Source organism: Anarhichas minor, unplaced genomic scaffold (genome assembly GCF_050575085.1).
Source record: "Anarhichas minor isolate MPS153535 unplaced genomic scaffold, ASM5057508v1 ptg000067l, whole genome shotgun sequence".
NCBI lineage: Eukaryota > Metazoa > Chordata > Actinopteri > Perciformes > Anarhichadidae > Anarhichas > Anarhichas minor.
The window spans coordinates 4,682,004-4,707,099 of NW_027466513.1; the positions used below are offsets into that span (position 1 = coordinate 4,682,004).

A 25,096-nucleotide genomic window follows, 5' to 3' on the forward strand; every position below is an offset into this window, starting at 1 on the left:
TCTCACTCTAAGTGACGTCGCTTTAAAATGTTGCCTACGAAGCAAAGGATGTCTCATTTAGTTAAATTCCTCAACTCCCCTCTCCTCGTGTCTCTTCCTCGCCTCCTCCGCTCACATCTCAGGTGGAAGGCACTAGGATGCAAGGAGAGGAGGCGAGGAAAATTGATGGATGTACAAACTTAATCCCTGTGTGTTCATGGTAATGAATGAATCTACACGTCATCGATGTGTTTTAACAAGAGGAAGAAGAGATATCAGGCTTTGATACACACACAATACTTCTTGGATACAATCAATATTGTTGTTTTTCAGTAAGAAAATGGTAGAATATAACCAGATTTATTCTTTAAAACTACGTAGTGTCAAATGAATGAGGCAGATTTTCTGAAAACAGTAACACATTATTGGTAATAGTGCAGCTAAAAGATCTAGAAAACACATGCGACGCTGTTAGAATATCCACTCGACCACTGGGATTTGTTTTTAATCTCCAGCTGCGGTTGGAGGCGCTCCACCAGATTGTGGTGTTGATCTCCGGCATGGAGGAGAAGGGCAGCCAGCCCGGGGACGCGGATCGATCCGGCGGCGCCTTCCAGTCCTCCTCCCTGCTCACCTCTGTCAGGTTGCAGTTCCTGGCGGGTTGCTTTGGCCTCGGCACCGTGGGCGCCGGAGGCCTGAAGAGGGAGAGCGTGCAGCTGCATCACTACCAGGTACGTGTGAGCCTCATCAAGTGCTGATACTGATGAGCATCGATAGTCAAGTGACAGTTCAGTTTAACTCAAACTTGTAATGCTGCAACATTTTTTGCTGCTTTGATACAAATGGAAAGCTTGCACAGAAGATGTCAAATGTAACTTGATTTACTCAGATTTAAGAGTTGTTGGATACACAGAATTTGGTGGTCGTGACTCTGCATGCACAGCGAAGCACCAATCACAATTACTCTCATCAATTTATCAAACAACCAAAGCAGGAAAAAAGAGAAACACTGAAACAAAAAATTTGATTGCAAAAGTGAGAAAATAGTTCTGCTGCAGAAAGGATGATGTTGAAGAAACGGGTACTTTGTTGTCATCTGGTGAAAATTATTTTTATATCACAAAAAAAATAAAAAATTCCCAAAGTCAGTTTTCAGCATATACATAGTTTATATGAAGTGGACGTAGTCATCATGACGTCACCCGTTGGTTTGTGGACTGATGTTTTGAAGACTCGAGTCGGGCGATTTCGCCGTCGCCCCTAAAGCATCCCCTGCTTTATGGTCCGTTTGACTCTAAATGGACCATAATGTACTAAATGAACATCATGCTGTATTGAAGAAGACTTGAAACTAGAGATTGAGACCATAAACTCATGTTTACAATGTTTACTGAGGGAATAAATCAAGAGAGAAGTAGTCATTTTCTCATAGACTTCTATACAACCAGAGGAGTCGCCCCCTGGTGGACACTAGAGAGAATGCAGCTTTAACACATGAAGCATCGGCTTCACTCAGCAGAACCGGAGGTTGGCGCCTGGTTGTCAGTAATGTCGTGCAGCCTGAGTAGTGACCATATTAACTGTGTGTTTACATCTTTCTCTTTTGCAGGATGGTGTAAAAGCAACGAAGAGGAGCCTCCAGATGGAAATCCAGACAGCTGTTCATAAGATCTACCAGCAACTGTCTGTCACCCTGGAGAGAGCACTGCAGGCAAACAAGCACCACATAGGTAAGAGAGACGACTGCTGCACGACCTCAGCAGTGGAGCCTCCATCATTTATCAGGATCAAATTATTCAGGTTGTAGAATATACGAATTAAAGACATTGAACATTAACTTTTTTTTGTCGTACCTGCGATCTGCTCTCACTTGTTCATTCAAAGTGCAGGACAACTTTCAAAAGTAGTTAATTGGGCTTGTTTTACATTTACATTACTTCGGGGAAGGTTTTTGACGGGGGCCATGATGGAACACGCCCCCTCAGTTTGGCCTTGATGCCCCGCCCACATTGCCTCAGCCTCTTTCCCGTCAATCAATTTTTTACAGATTCTATTTCAGCATCCTTGAGATTCTGAATACTTATTGAATGCTAAGTGAAACACTGGGCACACAACCAGAGTAGAAGAAGAAGTGTGAGCGTTCTCCTGCTAACAGACTCTGTATGTAAATAATTATGAGGATGAATGTTTAAAAATAAAAAAATAAAACACACCCACAAGTCTTCGATCCACGTCGTTCACAACTGGATTTATAACAGAATATTAACTTTGTCTGCAGGCAACAGACAAAGTAGGAAATAATAACAACAAACGCAAACAGACAAAAAATAAACCTTTTAACTACGCAGATAAATTAATCCGCTCAATTCAACAAAACCTTCCACAACTGAAACGTAAATGCCGATTAATTATTCTATGAAATAAAAAGTTTTTATTTCTTTATTTCACTGATAGTTATGTATCCGAGTTAAAATGATCTTTTACTTTTGGGTTAAATTCAGTATTTCTGTCGACCTAAAATCATCGTGCCGTCATTAAATTGACGACACCGACGGCAGAGCGGCTCCTGAAATGATGAATTTCCAGGCTTCGCTTTATTAACAGCCTGTTTGATTATTTTATCTCTTTCTCTCGACCTCTTCTCCGTCCTAGAAGCCCAGCAGCGCCTCCTGCTGGTCACCGTCTTTGCGCTGAGCGTCCGCTACCAGCCGGTGGACGTGTCCCTGGCCATCTCCAGCGGGCTGCTCAGCGTGCTGTCTCAGCTCTGCGGGACGGAGACGATGCTGGGCCAGCCGCTCCAGCTGCTGCAGAAACCCGGAGTGTCTCAGCTCAGCACCGCCCTCAAGGTGGCCTCCACACGCCTGCTGCAGATACTGGCCATCAGCACCGGGTAAGAGCTTTAGAAACCAGAGGAATGAAATCTGCACTTTGTAAAACCCGAAGATTATATCAACAAACTGTTTTGTCCTTTTGATTCGCAGGACGTACGCGGACAAGTTGAGTCCCAAGGTTGTCCAGTCGCTGCTGGATCTGCTCTGCAGTCAGCTGAAGAACCTGCTGTCCCAGGCGGGAGTCAGTCTTCTCTCTTCTGGAAAAGACCAAGAGGACAGCAAACAGGAGGACGGAGCAGACTCTGAAAAGAAAGACTTCAGAGGTGATGAAGGAGTTTTTATAATGCATGGTTAATACATGGTTAATACACGGATAACACACGGATAACACACGGATAACACACGGATAATACATGGCGTACACTGGTTTTCATCAACAGAAGCTATGATCAAACACTGTTGTTGACAATAGTATTTCCATTAACTAACTAAAATATAAAACTAATTTAACCTTGTTGGCAAGAATGATTTGGACGTAGACGCAACGTATATGTCTCTGGTAGCGACCTGTCAATCACTGTGTAGCCCCGCCCTAAAGCATCCCCTGCTTTATGGTCTGTGTGACTCTAAATGGACCATAATGTACTAAATGAACATCATGCTGTATTGAAGAAGACTTGAAACTAGAGATTGAGACCATAAACTCATGTTTACAATGTTTACTGAGGTAATAAATCAAGAGAGAAGTAGAGTCATTTTCTCATAGACTTCTATACAACCAGAGGAGTCGCCCCCTGGTGGACACTAGAGAGAATGCAGCTTTAACACATGAAGCATTGACTTTACTGGACAGAACCGGAGGTTGCCGCCTGAAAGAATGGTTAAAAACAGATCCCTTTAAGAGCAATAGTTACTGTGCCTACAGTGAAAGTGTTTGTTTTCCATGAAACATAACCAAAGGTCTGTAATTGTGTCCGTGTTTTTTATTGTCTCGTTCCTCAGCGTTGATCCGTAAGCAGCACACTGCTGAGCTGCACCTCGGAGACTTCCTTGTCTTCCTCAGGAGAGTGGTGTCCTCCAAGGCCATCCAGTCCAAGATGGCCTCCCCTAAATGGACCGAAGTGCTGCTCAACATCGCAGCGCAGAAATGCTGCTTAGGTACAACCAGCCGTTGTGACACACGACACCGTGTAACATGTGCGCCTGCTTCATGTTACAAAGCTGAGATATTCATTAACCCCTCGTGGCTGTTTTGATTCTAGGGGTCCCTCTGGTGGGCAACCTGAGAACTCGGCTCCTGGCTCTTCATGTGCTGGAGGCCGTCCTTCCTGCCTGTGAGGCCAATATGGAGGACGACCAAATGACACAGGTTTGTCGGCTTTCTTTGCTCTTTTTTTTTTGTGCAACTCCTCAATAACAGCCAGTGAGCTGATAAAGTTTGTTCTCTTCTAGGTTGTCGAGCGGCTCTTCGCCCTTTTGTCCGACTGCATGTGGGAAGCTCCCGTTGCTCAAGCCAAACACTCGATCCAGATTAAAGAAAAAGTTCAGGAACTCAAACTGCAGGTGTAGTAATCATCCTCCATCCTCCCCCCCGACTCGTGTTTTGATTATTATGACTATTTGTTCGAGCGGCCGACGGTTTCTTTGATCCCCAGGGCGAGTCAGAGGAGGAGGACGAGAACCTTCCCATCCAGGAAGTGTCCTTTGACCCGGAGAAGGCTCAGTGTTGCATGGTGGAGAACGGCCAGGGTCTGACGCATGGCAGTGGGGGTAAAGGCTACGGCCTGGCCTCTACCGGCATCTCCTCTGGATGCTACCAGTGGAAGGTACAGTTACTGTTTATTACCTTATCTCCTGCTGCTTCCACGCGCTCCTCGGATGCTTTGACATCCTGAATTGTGGAAGTTGTTCCGACTTCGGAAGCTACAAAGAAGATGTTCTGTATTTTACTACTCGGAGCATTTAAACAAGACGTTGATAGCCATTACAACTTCCGTAGTCTGAACCAAGACGGCAAACTTTATTACACCTTTCAACCTTGACAAAGGCAACACAGACCAGATCCACTACTTCTGTTCTTACCTTTCACAATAAAAGCCCTCAAATTCACTCAGAGGTATTCACTGAAAGGAAATATCTTACAGTGTCTTCGGCTGTAACAGTTCAGCTCAGACAGTCAGACGCTGCTCTGGGTCAACAGGATGCTGGTTGTTGGTCTTCTGCTTGTGAATCTGTTTTAACCTTTGAAGTGTTGACAAAATTGCATCGCTGCCAGTATGAATAGTTTTGATACAAAATATTAGCAGACGAGTATTTCCCATTATTGTGTTGTCTATTAGTCCCGCCCCCGGTGTGGAAAGACCAACTTTTCGAACTAATCAAGGTCCCTCTACGTGGACAGCAACTAACTGTTACAACCTTATACCCTCTTAAAATTGATACGCAATACATGAATTAATAACAAAGTTTCTCATCGTCAACACGTTTACTTTCGTTCGCCATCTTTCTCAGTCATGTGACGTCAATCGGCAAGTCGTGGCACAAAGTTTTCAACATCTTTCCTAGTTTTTGTTCCGACTTGAGGGGCGGGGGGGCGTTCATGGGAACTTTCCCAGTCGGGAACTCATTTTTTTTTTAAACATTTCAAAATCTTCATGAAGCCAGCTGAATGTACACACCAGGGCTGAATAATCTGATAGTTAAGGAAGGATAACAGTAGAGGCGGAGCATTAATTGATGGGAAACTGTTTTACACAGAAATATAAACTTATCTAATTTTTTGCCTGTTTTGAACCACGTCCCGTTTTATTTCCTCTGTAGTTTTACATCGTGAAGGAGAACCGAGGCAATGAGGGCACGTGTGTGGGCGTTTCACGATGGCCCGTGCACGACTTCAACCACCGCACCACGTCGGACATGTGGCTGTACCGGGCGTACAGCGGGAACCTCTATCACAACGGAGAGCAGACGCTGACTCTGAGCAGCTTCACTCAGGGAGACTTCATCACCTGCGTCCTGGACATGGAGGCCAGAACCATCTCCTTCGGCAAGAATGGAGAGGTGAGACACACTGAATATTGATTTGGATATTTAAAAAATAATTGAAAGTATCACAAACTGCGTTGATCATTGCTAGTCCGTCCCTAAATTATGAATGCCTCGTCTGGACATGGACACGCATGCATATTCATTTATTCGCACACAATTCAATAGCAAAGACGAAACATAAAAGAGCTACATGTCCTCCTCGGGGTTCTGTGTTCATCTCTAACTGCTGACTTGTGATTCAACAGGAACCAAAGTTGGCCTTCGAGGACGTTGACGCCACAGAGCTCTATCCCTGTGTGATGTTCTACAGCAGTAACCCAGGAGAGAAGGTAACGCACATAAACATCCACCTACTGCTCCATCTGCAGGAGTTCTTTCATCTGCTCATTTTTACAGTGACTCAGCTGTTACTGGGGGATGAGATTCCATAACTTTAAGCTTTTGTTCTGGTATGATCTCTGAGGGCGGATTCACAGAAGGATTGTTAGGGTTTTGCAGCTGTTAAACCTGCACAAATAATACAAAAAAAACCCTGTGTGATTCTTCTAGCAACAAATAATACTCACCCCCTGTGTCATTTACTCATATTTAAATGAGGTAGTATGCAAAAATGTGGCCATTTTTATGTTAATGAGCCACATTGCAAAAACAGTCCAATTCACAAAGACCATTACACGCAGTTACACTAATGTGATGCTTTCTATATATATATATATTATATATATATGTATATTCTGCTTATTTGTTCCAGGTTAAGATCTGTGACATGCAGATGAGGGGCACACCTCGAGACCTCTTACCTGGCGACCCGGTCTGCAGCCCCATGGCCACTGTCCTGGCCGAGGCCACTACGCAGCTGATCCGCATCCTGCATCGCACCGACCTCTGGACCCACCGCATCAACGAGACCATGACCGAGCGGCTCCACAGGATCAAGCCTTGCTTTAGGGAGTCCGCCGGCACGTCCGGTGGCGGGGGTCAGAGGCTGAAGAAGAGTCGCTCGGTGCAGAGCCGCGAGGAGCACGACGCCCAGAGGGAAAGCCAGGAGACGCCCACGAGGACGGAGGAGGAGCGGGGACGCCACGGGCGGCAGCACGGCCTGGGGGAGCTGTCGGAGCACCACCTGAGGACGCTCTGCACGGAGGTGTGGCCGGTCCTGGCGGTGATCGGAGGGGCGGACGCGGGCCTGCGTGTCGGCGGGAGATGTGTGCACAAGCAGACCGGGAGGCACGCCACACTGCTGGGCGTGGTGAAGGAAGGCAGCACCTCGGCGAAGGTGCAGTGGGACGAGGCCGAGATCACCATCAGGTACGGGGGGTTGTGGCACCTTTCTTTGACATTTTTATACGTTGCTATATTTGTTATTTGCTGGTATATTTTACAGATATACCAAATTGTAAGCAAGTTGTGAATTTATTTCAACATCGGCCATGTAAAGATTTTGACTGTCACTGCACACTCAAACAATATGTGCTGAGTCAGCAGCTTTTGCTTTTAACGAGGGGAAATCCATCACATGATTGTTGGTCCAACAGCAGCGCTCTGCACGATGTTAGAGACGCACCGACAGCAAGTCTTCTTATTGGCTGATCCTGATTCCTTAAATCGTTTTGAATAGTCTGACCTGCTGATTCAGAGGTCATTTATAGTTTAGACAAACTTTCCTCTTAACTTTTCTTTAAATGGAAAATTTAATTGGATGTTCATAAATTATGAACATGATTTGTAAATTTTCATATCATAGAAAACATTCTATTCTATACTGATGTATGTAGGTCTGTTTTAGAGTCAACGATTTATTATCCGTCTAAAGTGATGTATTTATTTATCTGTTTATACAAAACTATGAATGAATCTATTTACAAGAATGTAAAGTGTGTATATTATGTTTTATTAACTCACTGCGTGGAATATATATCAATATGATATATGTGAATATATTTCTTGTGTTTACCTGATGGTCTGAATAAGTCGCTAAATATGTCGCCAGTTGTTGTTTTTTTTAGAAATAAAGTTGATAAGAGGGTTTGAAATGCGTGTAAATTCAAACCAGCACAGAATGGTCTGTATGTGAAACTGATCGGTGCGTCTCCAGTGCTCGTGTGACTTATGGTCGTCGGCAGTTTGACCTCATGGCTGATGAGAATGTATTCTGGAGCTTTCTTCACTGCCTGTATTCACATCCCTCTGACACCCTGCATTAGCCTCTTCATCGGTTTATTTTTCACCCTCCATTTCCCCCTCGCTCTAATTCACTGTTTTCATGTTTGTTATTGACTCATCATTAATCCACAACTCTTCTGCACGATGATTCACCGAGCGGCATGATTTTGTGCCATACCCACACACTCCATTTCTTTATTTGTCTCGCATGCTGTGCTCTTTCTCTCCTGCCCTTTCCCTCACTTTGTGTTTCCTTCCCTTGTCTCCTTTCACTCTCCACTCCCTTCTATTAAAGCTTCCCAACTTTCTGGTCGCCTAGTGACACTCCGCTTTACAACCTGGAGCCCTGCGAGCCGCTGCCCTTCGACGTGGCGCGTTTCCGTGGCCTCACCGCCTCGCTGCTGTTGGACCTCACCTACCTCACCAGCATCCACGAGGAGACCGCCGCCAAGCTCAGCTCGCGACGCCACGACAAGAAGCACCGCGGCGCGGCTTCATCCGGGCAGGAGCCAGCCGGGAACGAGGACAAGGCGGAGAGCGAGGAGCACAACCGCAACGAGCAAAAAGATAACGGCGGAGCGGCTCCAAACATCACGACCTCTGACCTCCGAGTGTCCCACAGCCTGGACGAGGTGAAAGCACACGCGGCGCCCAACTCAAAGTCGGAGAGCGAGATCTCCTCTGTGGCTGGCGGGAACGAGACCCTCTTCACCGTGGCTCCTCACACTCCCGCCGAGGGGAACAGGAAGAAAGGCCACGAGCACGGATCCCGCGGCCACGAGTCCTCCTCTGTTGCCACGCAGTCTGAAATCCACGCGGTGCAGCTGTCCTACCTCTACCTGGGAGCCATGAAGACCCTCAGCACCCTGCTGAGCTGCAGCAAGTACGCCGAGCTGCTGCTCATACCAAAGGTATAAGAGATATCCGATATATATAAATATATATATCAGAGCTCACGGAGTACAACAGTCAGATGAATCACACACATGCTCCTCAGCGGTGTGAGGAAATGTACAGGGTTTAGTAGTGTGAGCTTCTTCTCCATCGTCAGTGTTTTACTACAGTAGACGGAGTTTGGAGAAGACAAGAGTTTAGTTTTTTATGCACTAACGATGCATAAGTACCTCAGACAACATCCAATATATCCCTCTAACTTTTTTGAGGAAACAAATGGCTTCATAGTTCAACAATAATATTAAAATGTTTAAATCTATAGCAGTTCATAGATTACATTCTAATCAAAACACATTTGTATCCATGCGAATATGTTAAGTACATGTCTAATATCTTAATACATTTCTCTTGTGTTGTTCTTTAACATAACTAAGACTATAGAAGTGCAGAAAATATGTAAAAAAAAAACATTTGAGAACCTCTGCTTTAAGGAGTTTTATTTCTAACGGAAGGATCTGAGAATAGTAAAGATATAACTGTGAATAAGTGCATTTATGTTTTTCACCTCCCTTCCCTGTTTTTATATGTATGTTTTTCTTTTCTATAACTAGAATCATTAAATATGGATACATGTGTGTCTGCTGGTGTGAAGCAGATCCAGGGCATCGTGCTCATCTGTCCTCTCCTCTGACATTAAGGTGATACCAGAAGCAGCGCCCAGCGGCCACAATGCGGATCTGAACGCCGGCACCGGAGGAAGCACAGCTGCCACCTCGCCGGTGTGCCAGGAAGAAGTGGAGATGCGGGCGGCTCTGCAGTTCCTCATGCGCCACATGGTGAAGCGGGCGGTGATGCGCTCCCCCATCAAGCGGGCCTTGGGCCTGGCCGACCTGGAGAGGGCGCAGGCCATGATCTACAAGCTGGTGGTGAACGGGCTGCTGGAGGAGCCCAGCGGGGGAAAGGCCAAGCCTGGTGAGAATATGAAGCCACGTGAAGCCCGGAGAGCTCTTACTGACAAAGCTTTGTGTTTCTCAGGGCTCCACGCTAAGCTTTGGGCCAGATAGACAAACTGACTTCTCCAGAATAGAAAACAACGGCCTATTAATGAATAAATACAATCAACAAAGAGTTGAGCAATTAGAAAATAAATGTACTTTGTTACTGTCATCGATAGTGGTTATTATATAAAAACTCACTTCATAGTGTTATGAAATCAAACCGGTCATACTCTCCTCTCTCATATCTATTTCATGTTGTGAAAACATCTCCTTCAAACAACTGGATTCATTAAAGTTTTCTGCCAAAAACTACATTTTACAAGATTACATTTAAGCGTTGTAATCATAGACTCTAGGTTGTAATTTACCTTTGCCCAAAACCCATTTTTTACTGGAGCTTGAACGCACCGCAATGTAACTGAATGGAACCTCCGTACATTAGCGCCTTAAAAAGCAGGACTGTGCTACGGAGCGACGCCGTGCCTGCAGCAGAAGAGCTGTTCACTATTATTAATCTGAGCAGCATGCATGGCGATGAATTATAATATAATATAATATATCTACATGTCTGCGTGAGGCATCCGACACACAAAGTTCACTTTTCCCCCGGGGCTTTTCGTCTCCCTCAGGAGTTAGGAGTGAACCAGAAGGTGAGGGGGAAGGCACGGAGGGCGAGCAGTTGGCTCAAACCCCGATCACCACCAGCCCCTCGGCCTCCAGCACCACCTCCTTCATGAGCTCCTCGCTGGAGGACACCACGACTGCCACCACGCCCGTCACAGACACGGAGACCGTCCCCGCCTCGGAGTCTCCGGGGGTCATGCCTCTCAGCCTCCTCAGGTCAGAGCAGATGGCCGCAGCCAAGCCAGCCTTTTGTTTCTCATGAATGATTCAAACTGAGATGATTATTTTAATGCTTCTCTGTGATCCGACAGGCAAATGTTCTCGAGCTACCCGACCACCACCCTGGTTCCAACCCGGCGAGCTCAGACTCCTCCGGTGTCGTCTCTGCCGACCTCGCCCTCTGACGAGGTCGGCCGCCGGCAGAGTCTCACCTCCCCCGACTCCCAACCCTCCAGACCTCAGAACAGAATGGGTACCTGTAAGTCTGCCAGACTGCCATGCATGTAAACATCGCTGTTCTGCTGCTGAAAAGCTTGTACAGTATGTTGATGTAAGCCAGAGTTACTGTGTTTTCTTTAGTCGTTACAAACCGATACATAAAACTGATTTTATTGATTTTTCTTACTGCAAGCTGGTAAACAGAGATGTAAACGATGCAGGTTTATGAGGAAGAGGATGGATTCAACACCTTTCTTAGAGCTCAAGGATACAAAGTGAATCTGAACCACAGACTGTGTATAAGAAGTGGACGTAGTCATCGTGACATCACTCGTTAGTTTGTGGACTGATGTTTTAAAGCCTTGAGTTCAACAATTTATCCGTCGCCATCTGAGGAGGAGTGACGTAGAGACGCCGTATACGTCTCTGGTAGAGACCTGTCAATCACCGTGTAGCCCCGCCCTAAAGCATCCCCTGCTTTATGGTCTGTGTGACTCTAAATGGACCATAATGTACTAAATGAACATCATGCTGTATTGAAGAAGACTTGAAACTAGAGATTGAGACCATAAACTCATGTTTACAATGTTTACTGAGGTAATAAATCAAGAGAGAAGTAGAGTCATTTTCTCATAGACTTCTATACAACCAGAGGAGTCGCCCCCTGGTGGACACTAGAGAGAATGCAGCTTTAACACATGAAGCATTGACTTCATTTTTCAGAACCGAAGGTCTCCCTCCGCCTGGTTTACAAGAAAATTCCAGAGGGAACCTTTTAAATATTAGATGATGATTTAAACAATGGGCCTCTCTCTGTGATTTAGTTCCTCTGCTTGTTTTCACTGAAGCTTAAGATATTCTTAATAATGTCTTCTGACATTAATAGAGCTGCTCTATATTTCAGGCTCCACTGTGACACACTGAGGGAAACCCTGCAACATTTGAATTATTCTCTCATTCCAAAAGTTCAAACCAACATCCCAGATTTCATGATGATGGTCTCTAATGTTGTTGTTGTTGTTGTTTGCTCCAGCTCTGTCGGACCCCAGCAGCCGGCTGTCTACGTCTCCTCCTCCTCCTCCTGCCATCGCTGTGCCCCTGTTGGAGATGGGCTTCTCTCTGCGCCAGATCACCAAAGCTCTGGAAGCCACTGGTCCGTCTCACCTCTCTGCTGTTTTAGTATATTCATCAACTATATGTATATACATATAACTAACCATTATATTCATCAACTATATGTATATACATATAACTAACCATTATATTCATCAACTATATGTATATACATACAGCTAACCATTATATTCATCAACTATATGTATATACATACAACTAACCATTATATTCATCAACTATATGTATATACATACAACTAACCATTATATTCATCAACTATATGTATATACATACAACTAACCATTATATTCATCAACTATATGTATATACATATAACTAACCATTATATTCATCAACTATATGTATATACATACAGCTAACCATTATATTCATCAACTATATGTATATACATACAACTAACCATTATATTCATCAACTATATGTATATACATACAACTAACCATTATATTCATCAACTATATGTATATACATACAACTAACCATTATATTCATCGTTGATTTTATCTATGAGTTATTTTATTTTTGACGTTGATTTTGATGCATTTCTATTTCTTGTGCAGGAAACTAGTGAAATATGAGAAAATAGTTAAAACTGTAGTTTTGAAGCCAGGGCTCCAGATCTAAAGGCTGATACAGATGTTACGCTGTCATGGCTGTTGGATCAAAGATTTTGGTTTTGATTTGTTTCAATGGAAACATTTCTGTCCATAAGGAGCTGAGGGGTCTGATTTTGGCAACACAGTTTTTTATAGATTCATTATAGTACGTGAGGTTCAACTCCCACAAAGGAAAATACTCGCAGCCTTGCATTAACGAAGCCAAAATGATGCAAAAGTTAAAAAGCCAAACGTGAAGGATAAAGCTTGAATGTCTCGTTTTTGTTTGACAGAACAGACGCAACAGTTTACAATTCTTAAAAGTACATTTATTTAAAATGTCTGTATTATTAGCAACTAATGCAAGTGAATTCAAAATGCAAAACAAACAGTGATTAGGTAGTAATTAGAGCATTATATAATTATGGCGTTGCATTTGAAATGAGTATTTCTATATACAGCAGGTCGTCCATCATAAACTTGTTATGACTCGTTGTCTGATCCAATCCTGTTAATCTCAGGCGCTCGAGGAGAAGCAGACGCTCAGAACATCACGGTGCTCGCCATGTGGATGATCGAGCATCCGGGCACGGAGGACGAGCAGGACGAGCCTCACACCAGAGGAGGCGTCGACGGGTCCGACTCGTCCTGTCCCGGTGCAACGGCCTCTTCTGGAGGCAAATCTCTGGACCGGAGCCCGTACCTGTGCTCGCCCGGAGACATCGCCAGCGCAGACGCTTCAGAGATGGAGGAGGGCTTCAGCGAGAGGTACAGACGAGAAGTCTTAAAATGAAAGTGTTTTTAATAACAGACGTCTTCTTGAATACATGTTGAGTCATCAATTAACAAGCGTGGTCAAAAAGAGAAAACTAATTCCAAAACGTTTTTTTATATGCCTTTAAAGGTTCATCTGTGTGTTTGTGGGCCTGTTAGTTTTGTGTGTTTGAGAGAGTCGTGCCACTCACCTGAAGCGTTGCTGTAAACATTACAGAAGGAACCGACACTCCAGCTTTTTATTTGTGAAAGTCTATATAGAAAAGTCTATGTTTGTGTACTTTGTAGTCCTGAGGGCCTGGACCAGGACAGTGCGGCGGCCTCCAGCGGCGGTCCGCTCAGAGGCCGCTCCGCCGTCGGCAGGAAACACCGCTTCGACCTGGCTGCGCGCACGCTGTTGGCCCGCGCTGGTAAGAACATCCCACATGTTTGTACCTTTCCTCTCACTTTATCTGTCTCTCCAACGTCCTGAATTTGATTTGGAACTTCCTCTCCCTCTCTAAGCCGGACTGTACCGCTCGGTGCAGGCTCACCACAGCCAGTCACGCCGAGAGGTCTCGTCCCTCCAGCAGCAGCAGGACCCGGGCGCCCTCTACGACTTCAACCTGGACGAGGAGCTGGATATGGACCTGGACGAGGAGACCATGGAGGCCATGTTCGGCCAGGACCTCGCCAGTGACACCGACATTCTGGGAATGTGGATCCCGGAGGTACTGGACTGGCCAACATGGGTGTGTGTGACTTTAAACTATGTCCAGAGGGCCGCCATCACGTTCTGCTCTTTAGCTGCGCTGCATCACTTCTCACTCACAGTCAACCCTCTGAACCCCAATCAGCAATATAGAAGTCCTGCACCTCTGTGCAAACAGCACAGTCATGGTTAGAAGTAGAGAGAACTCGAACAGTTACAATGCCATCAATCATAAAAAGAACAAAAACACAAGTTGAATTTCTTTGATTATTTATTTTATAAATATTGGAAAACAATGGAACCTAATATATCTATATAAGTGTCCACAAGTGTTACCGATGTTTGAAAAAAATAAATGTCTCCTCTCCTCTCCTCTCCTCTCTCTCCTCTCTTCTCCTCTCTTCTCCTCTCTCCTCTCCTCTCCTCTCTCCTCTCTTCTCCTCTCCTCTCTTCTCCTCTCCTCTCCTCTCTTCTCTCCTCTCCTCTCTTCTCCTCTCTTCTCCGCTCCTCTCTTCTCCGCTCCTCTCTTCTCCTCTCTTCTCCCCTCTCTTCTCCTCTCTTCTCCCCTCTTCTCCTCTCCTCTCTCCTCTCTTCTCCTCTCTCCTCTCTTCTCCTCTCTCCTCTCCTCTCTTCTCTGCTCCTCTCTTCTCCGCTCCTCTCTTCTCTTCTCCTCTCTCCTCTCCTCTCTCCTCTCTTCTCCTCTCCTCTTCTCTTCTCCTCTCTCTTCTCTTCTCTTCTCCTCTCCTCTCTCCTCTCCTGTTCAGTCAAAGTTTCTCCTCCTTGTTGTCACATGACTGTTGGTCTCAGATGAATCAATCATGACTTCATAGTTTCACTGAGGAGCTCACACTTTAATGTTTTTACACAATCTGGTTAAAGTAAACTCTTTATTTGGGGAGATTTTAAATGAGAACATGTAGAATAAAATGTTTTTTAATGAAATATCAAATGTTTAATCTTCGTTTTGGCTGCTTTAGCTGACGGAAGCATTCATCACACATGGTGTGTTCAAGGACCGCCTGAAAGATAAAGATATCAATAACTATGACCGTTTTTACAGCTTCTGGTTTTGATAAACTTCTGGTTTTGTTTGGTTTTCGGGTTCAGAGGGTTAACTCGTCCTTTATCTGCACGCTGACACGCCGGCTTTATAAGAAGCTCTCTGGTTCAAACACACTCCCCTGAAAGCCCCTCACTGATCTAACTCTGGCATGGGATGAAAGACTGAACACCTTTTCTATAACTAAATTAATGAATTGGCTGTCGCTTGGAACTCAGCGATGCAAAGCTCTCATTGGTTCATGTTTCGTTTGCACGGATGCTTCACTGCTCTTCTGAACTACTTTGTCTCATGAGTGTGTGTGTGTGTGTGTTGTGTTTGTCTTCATGTGATTGTACCTCAACCCTTCGCAGCACGTATGCGAGACCGACGACCGGGACGAGGTGGTGGTGTGTGAGTTGTGCGAGGCCAACGTGGCCAACTTCAACCAGCACATGAAGAAGAGCCACCCGGGCTGCGGACGCAGCGCCAACCGCCAGGGTTACCGAAGCAACGGCTCCTACGTGGACGGCTGGTTCGGAGGAGAGTGCGGCAGCGGGAACCCGTACTACCTGCTGTGTGGAGGCTGCAGAGAGAAGTACCTGGCCATCAAGAGCAAGGCCAAGGTCCCCATCGTGGAGAGGTACGCACACACCCGAGACAGGCCGACTGTTGTGTCACTGTGTGAATCAACAGCAACCACCTCCAAGCTGGCAACCCAGACCGATGACCAAGTGATTCTTTATTTTAGTGTCAGTAACGTCAAATCACATAGACGACGACATGCACCCAAGTTTTCTTTTTCTTTCCAAGTTTTCGTTTTCTTTTGCTGGCATTTATCCATTTTAATGCCAGAGATCACCCCCTGGTTCCTGCCAGCTTTATAATGAGTTAAAATGAGACGTCAGACTCATAGCTGAGTTTGTGCTGATACAGTAAGGAGACTTTTAAAGATGCTTATTAAAAGGAACGCAGCCTGGACTCCATCAATGACTTAAATAACAGCGTTATTCTTTACCAATTTAAAATCCCTCAGTTTATTGACTGTTTTATGTTCGATTCATCAGGCAATATGTTTTATTTCTGTTTTATTTTGTTCTACTTTGTCATTGAAAGGAAGTAAAATGGAGCTCATGTCATTTTATTCTCTGATGTGTATTCAGGTATAAAGGACAGGCTCCGGACCTGCTGGGAAAGCAGGACAGTGTCTATGAAGGTACGGCGTGTTGTGATAAACAGATGTTTGGGTTCTCTTGTAAACAAGCTCAGTAATAGTGTTTGTTTTCAATTCAAACTAGATATTTCTTTTATAGTTTAGAGGGTAGGATTTAAATTTTGTTTAATATTTATTGTCGTTATTATCTACCTCATTGCCGGTGTTTTGGTTAAAGTATAAGTTGAAACATCAAAGTATGGTTTACATTTCGTCATTCGCAAGTGCCTTCATCCTTTCAAGTGTAACTTGATGTTAATTCTGTGTATGTCTTCAAATGCTCTGCGTCTGTCCGTCCCGCTGCAGAGGACTGGGACATGCTGGACGTCGACGAAGACGAGAAGCTGACGGGGGAGGAAGAGTTTGAGCTGTTGTCTGGACCGTTGGGCCTCAGCGAGCGCAGGATCGTCCCCGAGGCCGTCCAGTTCCCCGACAGCGACCCGCTGGGGGCCTCCATTGCGATGGTGACGGCCAGCAACAGCATGGAGGAGACCCTGCTGCAGATAGGTGAGGACGAGAGCCCATCACAGCAACACGTGTGATGGTATCGGCCTGAAGTGAAGCAGTAAACTGACTGTGTGTTGTTGTTGTTCAGGCTGTCAGACCTCGGTGGATAAGAGTTCATCGGGCAGAGTGACCCTCGGCGAGCAGGCGGCCGCCCTCCAGAACCCCCACGACCGGGTGATGGCGCTGAGGAGGGTGACGGCCGCGGCCCAGGTGCTGCTGGCCCGGACCATGGTGATGAGAGCCCTGTCCCTGCTGTCCGTCAGGTACTCTTCACTAACCACTCCCTCTGGCTGGGCTCTGTGTTTACATCTTCATCTTCTTTGTCTTCTTTCATTCTTTTTAGACACGCATTAAAAGTTAAAATATTCTCAACTATTCAGTGCGGAGTTGCACCGCTTGTCAATGTCACGCTTGACTGAGGCAGCCAGTCAAATCAAGCAAAAGGCGGGCTTTACTACTTTACTCCTGACTTCCTGATTTGATGCCGGTAGATGTGGTAGGAACGGACATTGATGTTACCGATTTAACTATATAATTCCCTCCTCCTCATCCAACAGCAGAGCAACAGAGAGCTCGACGTCTGCATTACATCTATTTGTTCTCCATTATTTACGTTTGATCGCTCCACCGGCTCATCAGCTGTTTTGCCCGACTCGCTTCGCCAAGAGGTGTTTTTGAAGCATCGCTTGTTGCGACTCGTCTCGCTGTGATCGGCCCCGAAGACACTTCGGCATTGGCTTCGCTTTTCAGAACCAGAGGTTGCCGCCTCACTACAACCCTAAAAATGTCCTTGGCGGTTGGATGGAAGCAGCTTTCTGTCTGTTGTGTAATACGTGACTTCTCTCTCTTCCCTCCCACACAGCGGCTCGAGCTGCAGCCTCGCAGCCGGTCTGGAGTCTCTGGGTCTAACCGACATCAGGACTCTGGTCAGGCTGATGTGTCTGGCGGCAGCCGGCCGAGCCGGTCTGTCCACCAGCCCCACGTCGGGCTCCGGTCACGCCGAAAGGCCCCGTGGGGCCGCCAAGGCCAGCAAACCCATCTCCTGTCTGGCTTACCTCAGCACCGCGGTGGGCTGCTTGGCCTCCAACAGTCCCAACGCAGCCAAGCTGCTGGTGCAGCTCTGCACTCAGGTACTCCATGATTGATGATTGACTGATTCAACACATCAGAGGCAAACATCAAATGTCTTTTAGGTGTCTCAGACAAGCAGCTAATTGATTATTGACTAAAAGTCTTTGTTTTTTGTGTTTTGGGGATTTTTTTCGCCCTTTATATAGATTTAGGACAATAGAGAAGTAACAGTAAATACGCGCGACTTGAACTGGGGATGTTGTATTTACTTTGTCAAGGACACCCTTTGTTTTTGCTTATTGATGGCCCGTGGCATGTGATGGAATATACTGAAATAAAATCACAGTTGAGCTGCTTCATCCGCCAACAGTGACCTGTATTAAAGCTGAAACATTATTGTTTTTAACATTGGAACACCTGGTGAGTGAATGAAGGAGCAGCATCAGGTCCAGCCGGAGAACTAAAAGTGATCATCTATAAATTATAATATGGAGCTTGAATCAGGAGGTGTTTAGCTTAGCTTAGCATAAAGACTTGAAGGTGCCTGGCTCTGTCCACAGTTTATAAAGAACACCTACCAGCACCTCTGAAGCTGAGTAATAAACACGTTGTGTCGTGTGTTTAGAAACGATCGTCTCGTTACAGGATCGTCACAATATCAAAATGCATATTGTCGTGTTTTTAAATAAACATATAAGCACGAGAGAACAAACTGCTCTTAACTGCAACTCTTTATTAGCTTAACTTCCTGGTGCTGCAGGTTACTGCCACGGTACAGACTACAGGTTCCATGCTTTCATGTACAGCTTCTTATCACCCTCTATGTACCAACGTACATTTATAACAAATACCACACATATTACGGTAATCAGCGTTGCATATGTGTCTGACCACAATACTAAAAAATAAATGATTCCTTTAAATTATTTTTTTAAAGTTGTTATAATAAGCATATCATTTAGTTATCGCTACTGAGAATTTATCAAACATAAAAACATGACGTAGATAGGTTTGCAGTTTTCAAGGTGTATATTTCAAATTGCATCTCTTACACACATGAAGATAAAGTTGTGAACACCAGCTGAATATCTATTATCAGAATCATTATAACTGTGTTATAACTGCTACTGTGAAAAGGGAATACTGCTGTTAATAAGAACATGATTTGTTCAAAGTGTTTGCAAAACAAATGTTATTGCACTTTTGTTCATATAGCAGTACTTTTAAAATAAAAGGGCGCAATACACTACTTTTGAATGCATTATTGAATTTTGCGCATAACAATGCGATTAAAAATTGTAATCGTTGCCCAGCACTAATATATTTATAAAGGAATACTCTTTCCTCTCCAGAACCTGATCTCTGCAGCGACCGGCATGAATCTGACGACGGTGGACGACCCCATCCAGAGGAAGTTCCTGCCCAGCTTCCTGCGCGGCGTTGCCGAGGAGAACAAGCTCGTCACCTCCCCAAACTTCGTGGTGACTCAGGCTCTGGTGGCCCTGCTGGCAGACAAAGGGGCCCGACTCAGACCTGCGTATGACAAGGCTGATATGGAGAAAAGAGGTGTGTAGACTCAGTTTGTCTCATTGGGCTCTTCATCAATAATGTTTCATTTTTATGTTCATATTAGAGTAATCAAGCATCCTGAACATGGCACTGCCTCCGGTATTTAAGCCAAATTACGTACTTTTTTCTTACGTTATTGTAATTTAACCTTAAAGGGACAGTTCACTCCAAAATCAAAAACATATTTTTTTTATTCCAACAGCTATGTCTCTGTCCATAAATCCTGACGCGTTTACTCGAGATAATCCACCGACCTTGTTGTGAGACGTTTCATGTAGGTACTATTTTCTTTCTGCTAAACTACACCTGCCAGCCGTATCACCGCTCAGAAGGAAGCATCTCCACTCGACACTGCTAGCTCACCTAACACCACGGAGCTAACATTGCATTAATATTGACATGTTGTCCACGAGAAGATGCACGCCCCCTTCTGAGAGGAGGTATAATTAAAGCCTGTGGTTCGGCAGAAAAAAAATAGTTCCTGCATGAAACTGATTTCTGGAAAAGAGACGTTGCTGTTTAGTTTTTCAAATGTATTTTTTGCAATCAAAACAAATCAGTCTGGATTGATAAACAACTACAGGTAAGATGAAAATATGTATTCCAGTGATTCTGTCCTATCATGTGTTTTTCAACAAAATATAATGTCACAGAAATGTTCACATAATTGTATCATCAGTGCTGTCTGTTCAGCTTCCATGACTCATTCTTGTTCCAGCTTGTTTCTTTCTGTTCACTTGGGTCACTTTTTTTCTGTGCCTTTTGTGTTTGTCCTTTTTGTTCCTCCTCTCACTCACCGGGTCACCTTCTGTTCCGTGTCGAGCAGGTCTAATTGCGCATTTGTATGCCCACCCTTCCCATAATCCCTCCGCTGTAGGGCCTCTGGAGCTGGCCAACGCTCTGGCGGCCTGTTGCCTGTCCTCCCGGCTGTCCTCGCAGCACCGCCAGTGGGCCGCCCAGCAGCTGGTCCGCACGCTGGCCGCCCACGACCGCGACAACAACCACAGCCGGCCGCAGACCTTCGCCGACATGGCGGGAGACCTGCGGAAGTGCTCCTTCATCAAGCTAGAGGCTCACCAGAGCAGGGTGAGTCAACACGGGATCAGGAGTGTTCCCACAGCTGGGTTTGAGCTCAGAATATATATTAATAGAAACTGTTAGGTGTTAAGAAAACGTCTGTTTCACTCAGGTCATCACGTGCGGTTGGTGCAGTAAGAAAGGCCTGTTGGCTACGAGTGGCAATGACGGGACGGTGAGGATGTGGAACGTGACCAAGAACCAGTACACCCTCCAGCAGACCTGCATCTTCAACAAGGAGTAAGGCTTTCTCTAATCCAAATGTTCCACCTGCACAAACCTCGGTGTGTGAATGAAACCAGTGCTGCATTTGGAGGGAAGAGCTGTAGTACAGCTCTGGTGCCACAGAACTGATCTAAACATTACTTTGATCTCGTTTCTTTCTGCAGCTACAGCATGTTTTAGAAGTTATTTTTGTTGAACCCTCTAAACCCCAAACAGTTCCTCTCTGTGGTCTCACCTCAGTATAAAGTCCTGCTGCTCTATAGAAACAGAACCATCATGACTAGAAGTAGAGAGAACGAGAACGTGTCTTCAGTGCAGAATAACACAGTTATGATGACATCAATCATAGAGAAGAAACAAAACACAAGTTGAATTTCTTTGATATTTTATTTTACAAAAATTGGAAAAATTTTACAAAAACAATGGAATCTATATATCCAACATGTCTCCAAGTGTCCACAAGTGTTACTAATGTTGGGAATAAATGGAGGCTCTCTGTGCTATATGTATTGAACTATTAACATTTCTACAGCCTCTTCTCTCCTCTTCTCTCCTCCCCTCCTCTCTCCTCTCCTCTCTCCTCCTCTCTCCCCTCCCCTCCTCTCTCCTCCTCTCTCCCCTCCCCTCCTCTCTCCTCTCCTCTCTCCTCTTCTCTCTTCTCTCTCCTCTTCTCTCTCCTCTTCTCTCTCCCCTCTCCTCTTCTCTCCTCTCTTCTCTCCTCTCCTCTCTCCTCTCCTCTCTCCTCTCCTCTCTCCTCCCCTCCTCACTCCTCTCTCCCCTCTCTCCTCTCCTCTCCTCCCTCCCCACTCCTCCCTCTCCTCTCTCCCCTCCTCACTCCTCCTCTCCTCTCCTCCCTCCCCTCCTCTCCCCTCTCCCCTCTCCCCTCCTCACTCCTCTCTCCTCTCCTCTCCTCCCTAATTCAAATGAATGCTAATGTTCTGTTGATGTGTGTAAATAGGCGACAGTTTGCCAAAACGTTCCCCATAACAACTTCTCATGAGGTGATAATATGTGCTCACATTTCCCCATAACAACTTTATGAGGTTATAATACGTCAGATGTTTTTATTTTGGGCCAAATATGAGAATGTGTTGCAGCTTAAAGTGTTGGGTCTCATGTGTGTTGATTCTGTGTCTCCTCATCAGTGACGGCTCTTCAGAGGACGGCATGTCCGGTTTGGGGTCTCCCAGCGACCCTTGCATGTCTCCTCTGGCTTGGAGCGTCACTGGAAAATACCTGGCGTCGGCCATGGAGAAAATGGTCAACATCTGGCAGGTTAACGGTAAGCAGTTATGCTTTTCACTGGCTCCACTGGGTTCTTCTTTTATAAGAGGCCATGTTAATGATGCGCTCCATTAGCGTTGTTTCATTATGAAATGTGTTCCGTGGCTCAGCTTGTGTCGGCAGAATATGAATGAGACGGCATTAAGATTTTATCGCTCCCGTTAAAAATAGATGCTCTGGATGTGGTCCAATCATTATTCACTGGCTCCCCCCACACGCCCCGCAGCACCGACCATCTGTCCTCGGCCACTTTCAGTCGCCTCCAGGACCAACGCCCACGATTCTGATCAGCTTTCATGAGCACATTTTCTCTCTTCTGCCTTTGAAACGTGACTCTGTCTGTCATTGTCATCTTTCTGTGGTTCATTGTTGAGCAATCAGTTCGCACCAAAGTCCATTAAACACCTCGGTATATTTCAGAACCGCTTCTAAAGTTCAGTGTAAACGTACTCAACCGTTGAGAAGTTTGATGTTTTTCCTCTTATTGTAACAGAAATAAAAACAGTATAATGTCCGTGTTCCCCACAGGATGGTGGGCGGACCTTTAGGAATAACATTCAGTACATTTTAAAGTTAAATGCATCAATCTGGTGCAGAATTAAGAACCCAGATCTGTGAAGAACTTTGTGCTCTTGTTCTAGCAGAGGGGGAATGTAACAAAGTACATTCAGGTTTTTAGGTACTGTACTTTACTTAAGTACTTCCATTTTATGTAACTTTATACTTCTACTCCACTACATCTCAGAGGGAAACATTGTACTTTTCATTTCATTACATTTATTAGACAGTATTAGTCACTAGTTTGGCTATTTTGCAGATTCACATTCTTAACACAAAATATAAATAAACTAATGAACTATGATGTATTATTAAGTAGTAAATGTCCAATTATGAAGTATATAAAGTAGGAAAAATGAGCCCCGACATTAAAGTGATGAGCACTTAAATGCATCAATAATTATAATCCAATGACGTAGAGCCTAAAGTCAATGTATTTGAAATGCGTCAGTCTGCATATTGAGTGTACTTTTGGTACGTCAAGTATATTTTGATACCAATACTTTTGTACATAAAAAGTAAAAAAGTAATGCTAGACGAATGAGGACTACTAATAGTAAGAGCAGCCGTGGATATAATAGAATAATAATGATAATAAATAGTTGATGCCTCGGCTCCTCCAGTCTACAGTCTGATCAAAAGTTTACTTTCAACTTTTCAATCATCAGAAGGAAACGTTTGAAATGTTTCTTCTAGTCTTCTACTCCTCTGTTGTTCAGAGAGATCTGTTGTTCTTTTAGTTATTATTTATTATTTATTTCAACAGATAAGTCAATTTAAGAACCAGCTCTCATTTACAATGACGACCTTTCCAAAAAGGCAGCAACAGGAAGTCAATACAAGACGAAATAAAACATCTCAAACAATCACCGACAAAATGTACAACATCACAAAATGTACAACATATAAACAAAGTGTTCCTGGAGAGGAAGGTGCAGTGATCAGAGCCCATCGTCTGTCAGTCTGGTTAAACTAACTAAATAACATCTATTATTAATAAAGCGTCGTATAGAGGAGTCCTCCCAGCAGTCCATCTTTGTGGCAGCAGATTACAAACCTTCTGAGCGGTAGATTTTATTTCTCTGACCGGTACAAAGCTCCTCGCTGACCTGTGACCTCCCCTCCTCTCCTTTAAGGCGGTAAGGGCCTGTTGGACGTGCAGCCTCACTGGGTGTCAGCGTTGGCTTGGCCTAAAGAGGAGGCCGAGTCCCTGTGGTGCGGGGAACCCAAAGACATGCTGCTGGTGGGACGGATGGACGGATCTCTGGGCCTCATCGAGGTGCTGGACAGCTCCAGCATGCACCGCACCGAGCTGGAGCACTGCTACCGGAAAGACGGTAGGAGCCAGTGTTCTCGTGTTCTCGGTGGTAAATGTTATTTGGAGGAAACTCTTTACGGATGTTTGATAGTAATGTTTCCTTCCCCTCTCAGTGGCGGTGATGCACATCGCCTGGTACAGTGAGGACAAGCCGTTTGCGGTGGGCTACGCAGATGGAAAGCTGCTGATTGGATCCAAAGAGCCTTTAGAAAAAGGAGCCATCGTGGTCATCGACGCTCACAAGGTTTCTACTCAGTTCTACTCTTTCTAGGATTCTACTCAGCAAAGTTTGATTTGTTTTTAAACACATTTTATTATAGTTTAGTCCACTTTATTTGTTATCTGTATTTTTACTCTTTGTTGTATTTTACTTTTTCTATTTTAGTTGAATTTTCTTTATTTATTTACTCGTATTGTGATTATTATTTATTTTATACTTAATAATTGTCATTCTATTGTTCATATATGTTTATCATTTTATTCTTTTGTTCTTTGCTATTCTTCTGTTGTAATCTTTAATGAAAGAATTTCCTTTGGTATTAATAAAGTTTTATCTTATCTTTAGTTCATAAGATAACATCTAACGGGTTCAGTTAAAGTGTGTTACATTGTTTAAGTGTAAACTCTTTGTGTACAAACATTGATTATCCTGCTATTATAGAATGTATTAAGGTTTAAATGTACAATACTCACACATATTTAACTGTTGTGATATGAAACATTTCCTTAACTGTCTTAAAATCAGATACTTATACAGAAACAAGAATATAGCAGTTAATATGAACTTTGGGAGCTACCTATGAAGAACGTTGTGCTCTTGTAAACAACTCTGATCTAGCAAACTATTTCATCATAAACACATTGGTTGTTTAGATATGAATAGTGATGTCACAACCACACACGGGGATCCTCCTGCACAGAGCTTCCTAGATTAGTTCGGATTGGATCTCTTCCCAAATTGTCCCTCGCTCACATTCCCGTCTCCTATTTTACTCGTTGACGAAAGTTTCAATAGATCTCGTCATCACGATAAATGAGATTTGATTTGGTTTTCGTCCCTGC

At 44.6% G+C, this 25,096-nt stretch overlaps 1 protein-coding gene across 8 annotated transcripts in view; it reads left to right on the forward strand.

The window, feature by feature from the left end:
- LOC142934202 (putative E3 ubiquitin-protein ligase HERC1) overlaps positions 1-25,096 on the forward strand; it is a 69,174-nt gene that overhangs the window by 28,521 nt on the left and 15,557 nt on the right. For 4 of the 8 annotated variants that reach the window (XR_012947692.1, XM_076078665.1, XM_076078666.1 and 1 more), the window contains exons 27-56: positions 495-710; positions 1,589-1,709; positions 2,632-2,869; positions 2,961-3,133; positions 3,813-3,968; positions 4,073-4,179; positions 4,263-4,373; positions 4,466-4,636; positions 5,631-5,870; positions 6,104-6,187; positions 6,610-7,166; positions 8,317-8,932; positions 9,614-9,887; positions 10,543-10,753; positions 10,849-11,015; positions 12,009-12,128; positions 13,230-13,476; positions 13,771-13,892; positions 13,987-14,213; positions 15,587-15,855; positions 16,376-16,428; positions 16,732-16,932; positions 17,021-17,195; positions 17,795-18,062; positions 19,356-19,569; positions 20,399-20,658; positions 20,762-20,889; positions 22,020-22,156; positions 23,853-24,053; positions 24,148-24,278. Coding sequence is in view for 7 of the 8 variants with exons in the window: in XM_076078665.1 (XP_075934780.1) it covers positions 495-710; positions 1,589-1,709; positions 2,632-2,869; positions 2,961-3,133; positions 3,813-3,968; positions 4,073-4,179; positions 4,263-4,373; positions 4,466-4,636; positions 5,631-5,870; positions 6,104-6,187; positions 6,610-7,166; positions 8,317-8,932; positions 9,614-9,887; positions 10,543-10,753; positions 10,849-11,015; positions 12,009-12,128; positions 13,230-13,476; positions 13,771-13,892; positions 13,987-14,213; positions 15,587-15,855; positions 16,376-16,428; positions 16,732-16,932; positions 17,021-17,195; positions 17,795-18,062; positions 19,356-19,569; positions 20,399-20,658; positions 20,762-20,889; positions 22,020-22,156; positions 23,853-24,053; positions 24,148-24,278 (6,195 nt within the window). In the remaining variant the exon portion in view is untranslated. The remainder of the gene's footprint in view (positions 1-494; positions 711-1,588; positions 1,710-2,631; positions 2,870-2,960; positions 3,134-3,812; positions 3,969-4,072; positions 4,180-4,262; positions 4,374-4,465; positions 4,637-5,630; positions 5,871-6,103; positions 6,188-6,609; positions 7,167-8,316; positions 8,933-9,613; positions 9,888-10,542; positions 10,754-10,848; positions 11,016-12,008; positions 12,129-13,229; positions 13,477-13,770; positions 13,893-13,986; positions 14,214-15,586; positions 15,856-16,375; positions 16,429-16,731; positions 16,933-17,020; positions 17,196-17,794; positions 18,063-19,355; positions 19,570-20,398; positions 20,659-20,761; positions 20,890-22,019; positions 22,157-23,852; positions 24,054-24,147; positions 24,279-25,096) is intronic. The other 4 variants (XM_076078670.1, XM_076078671.1, XM_076078667.1 and 1 more) reach the window with 3 other exon arrangements.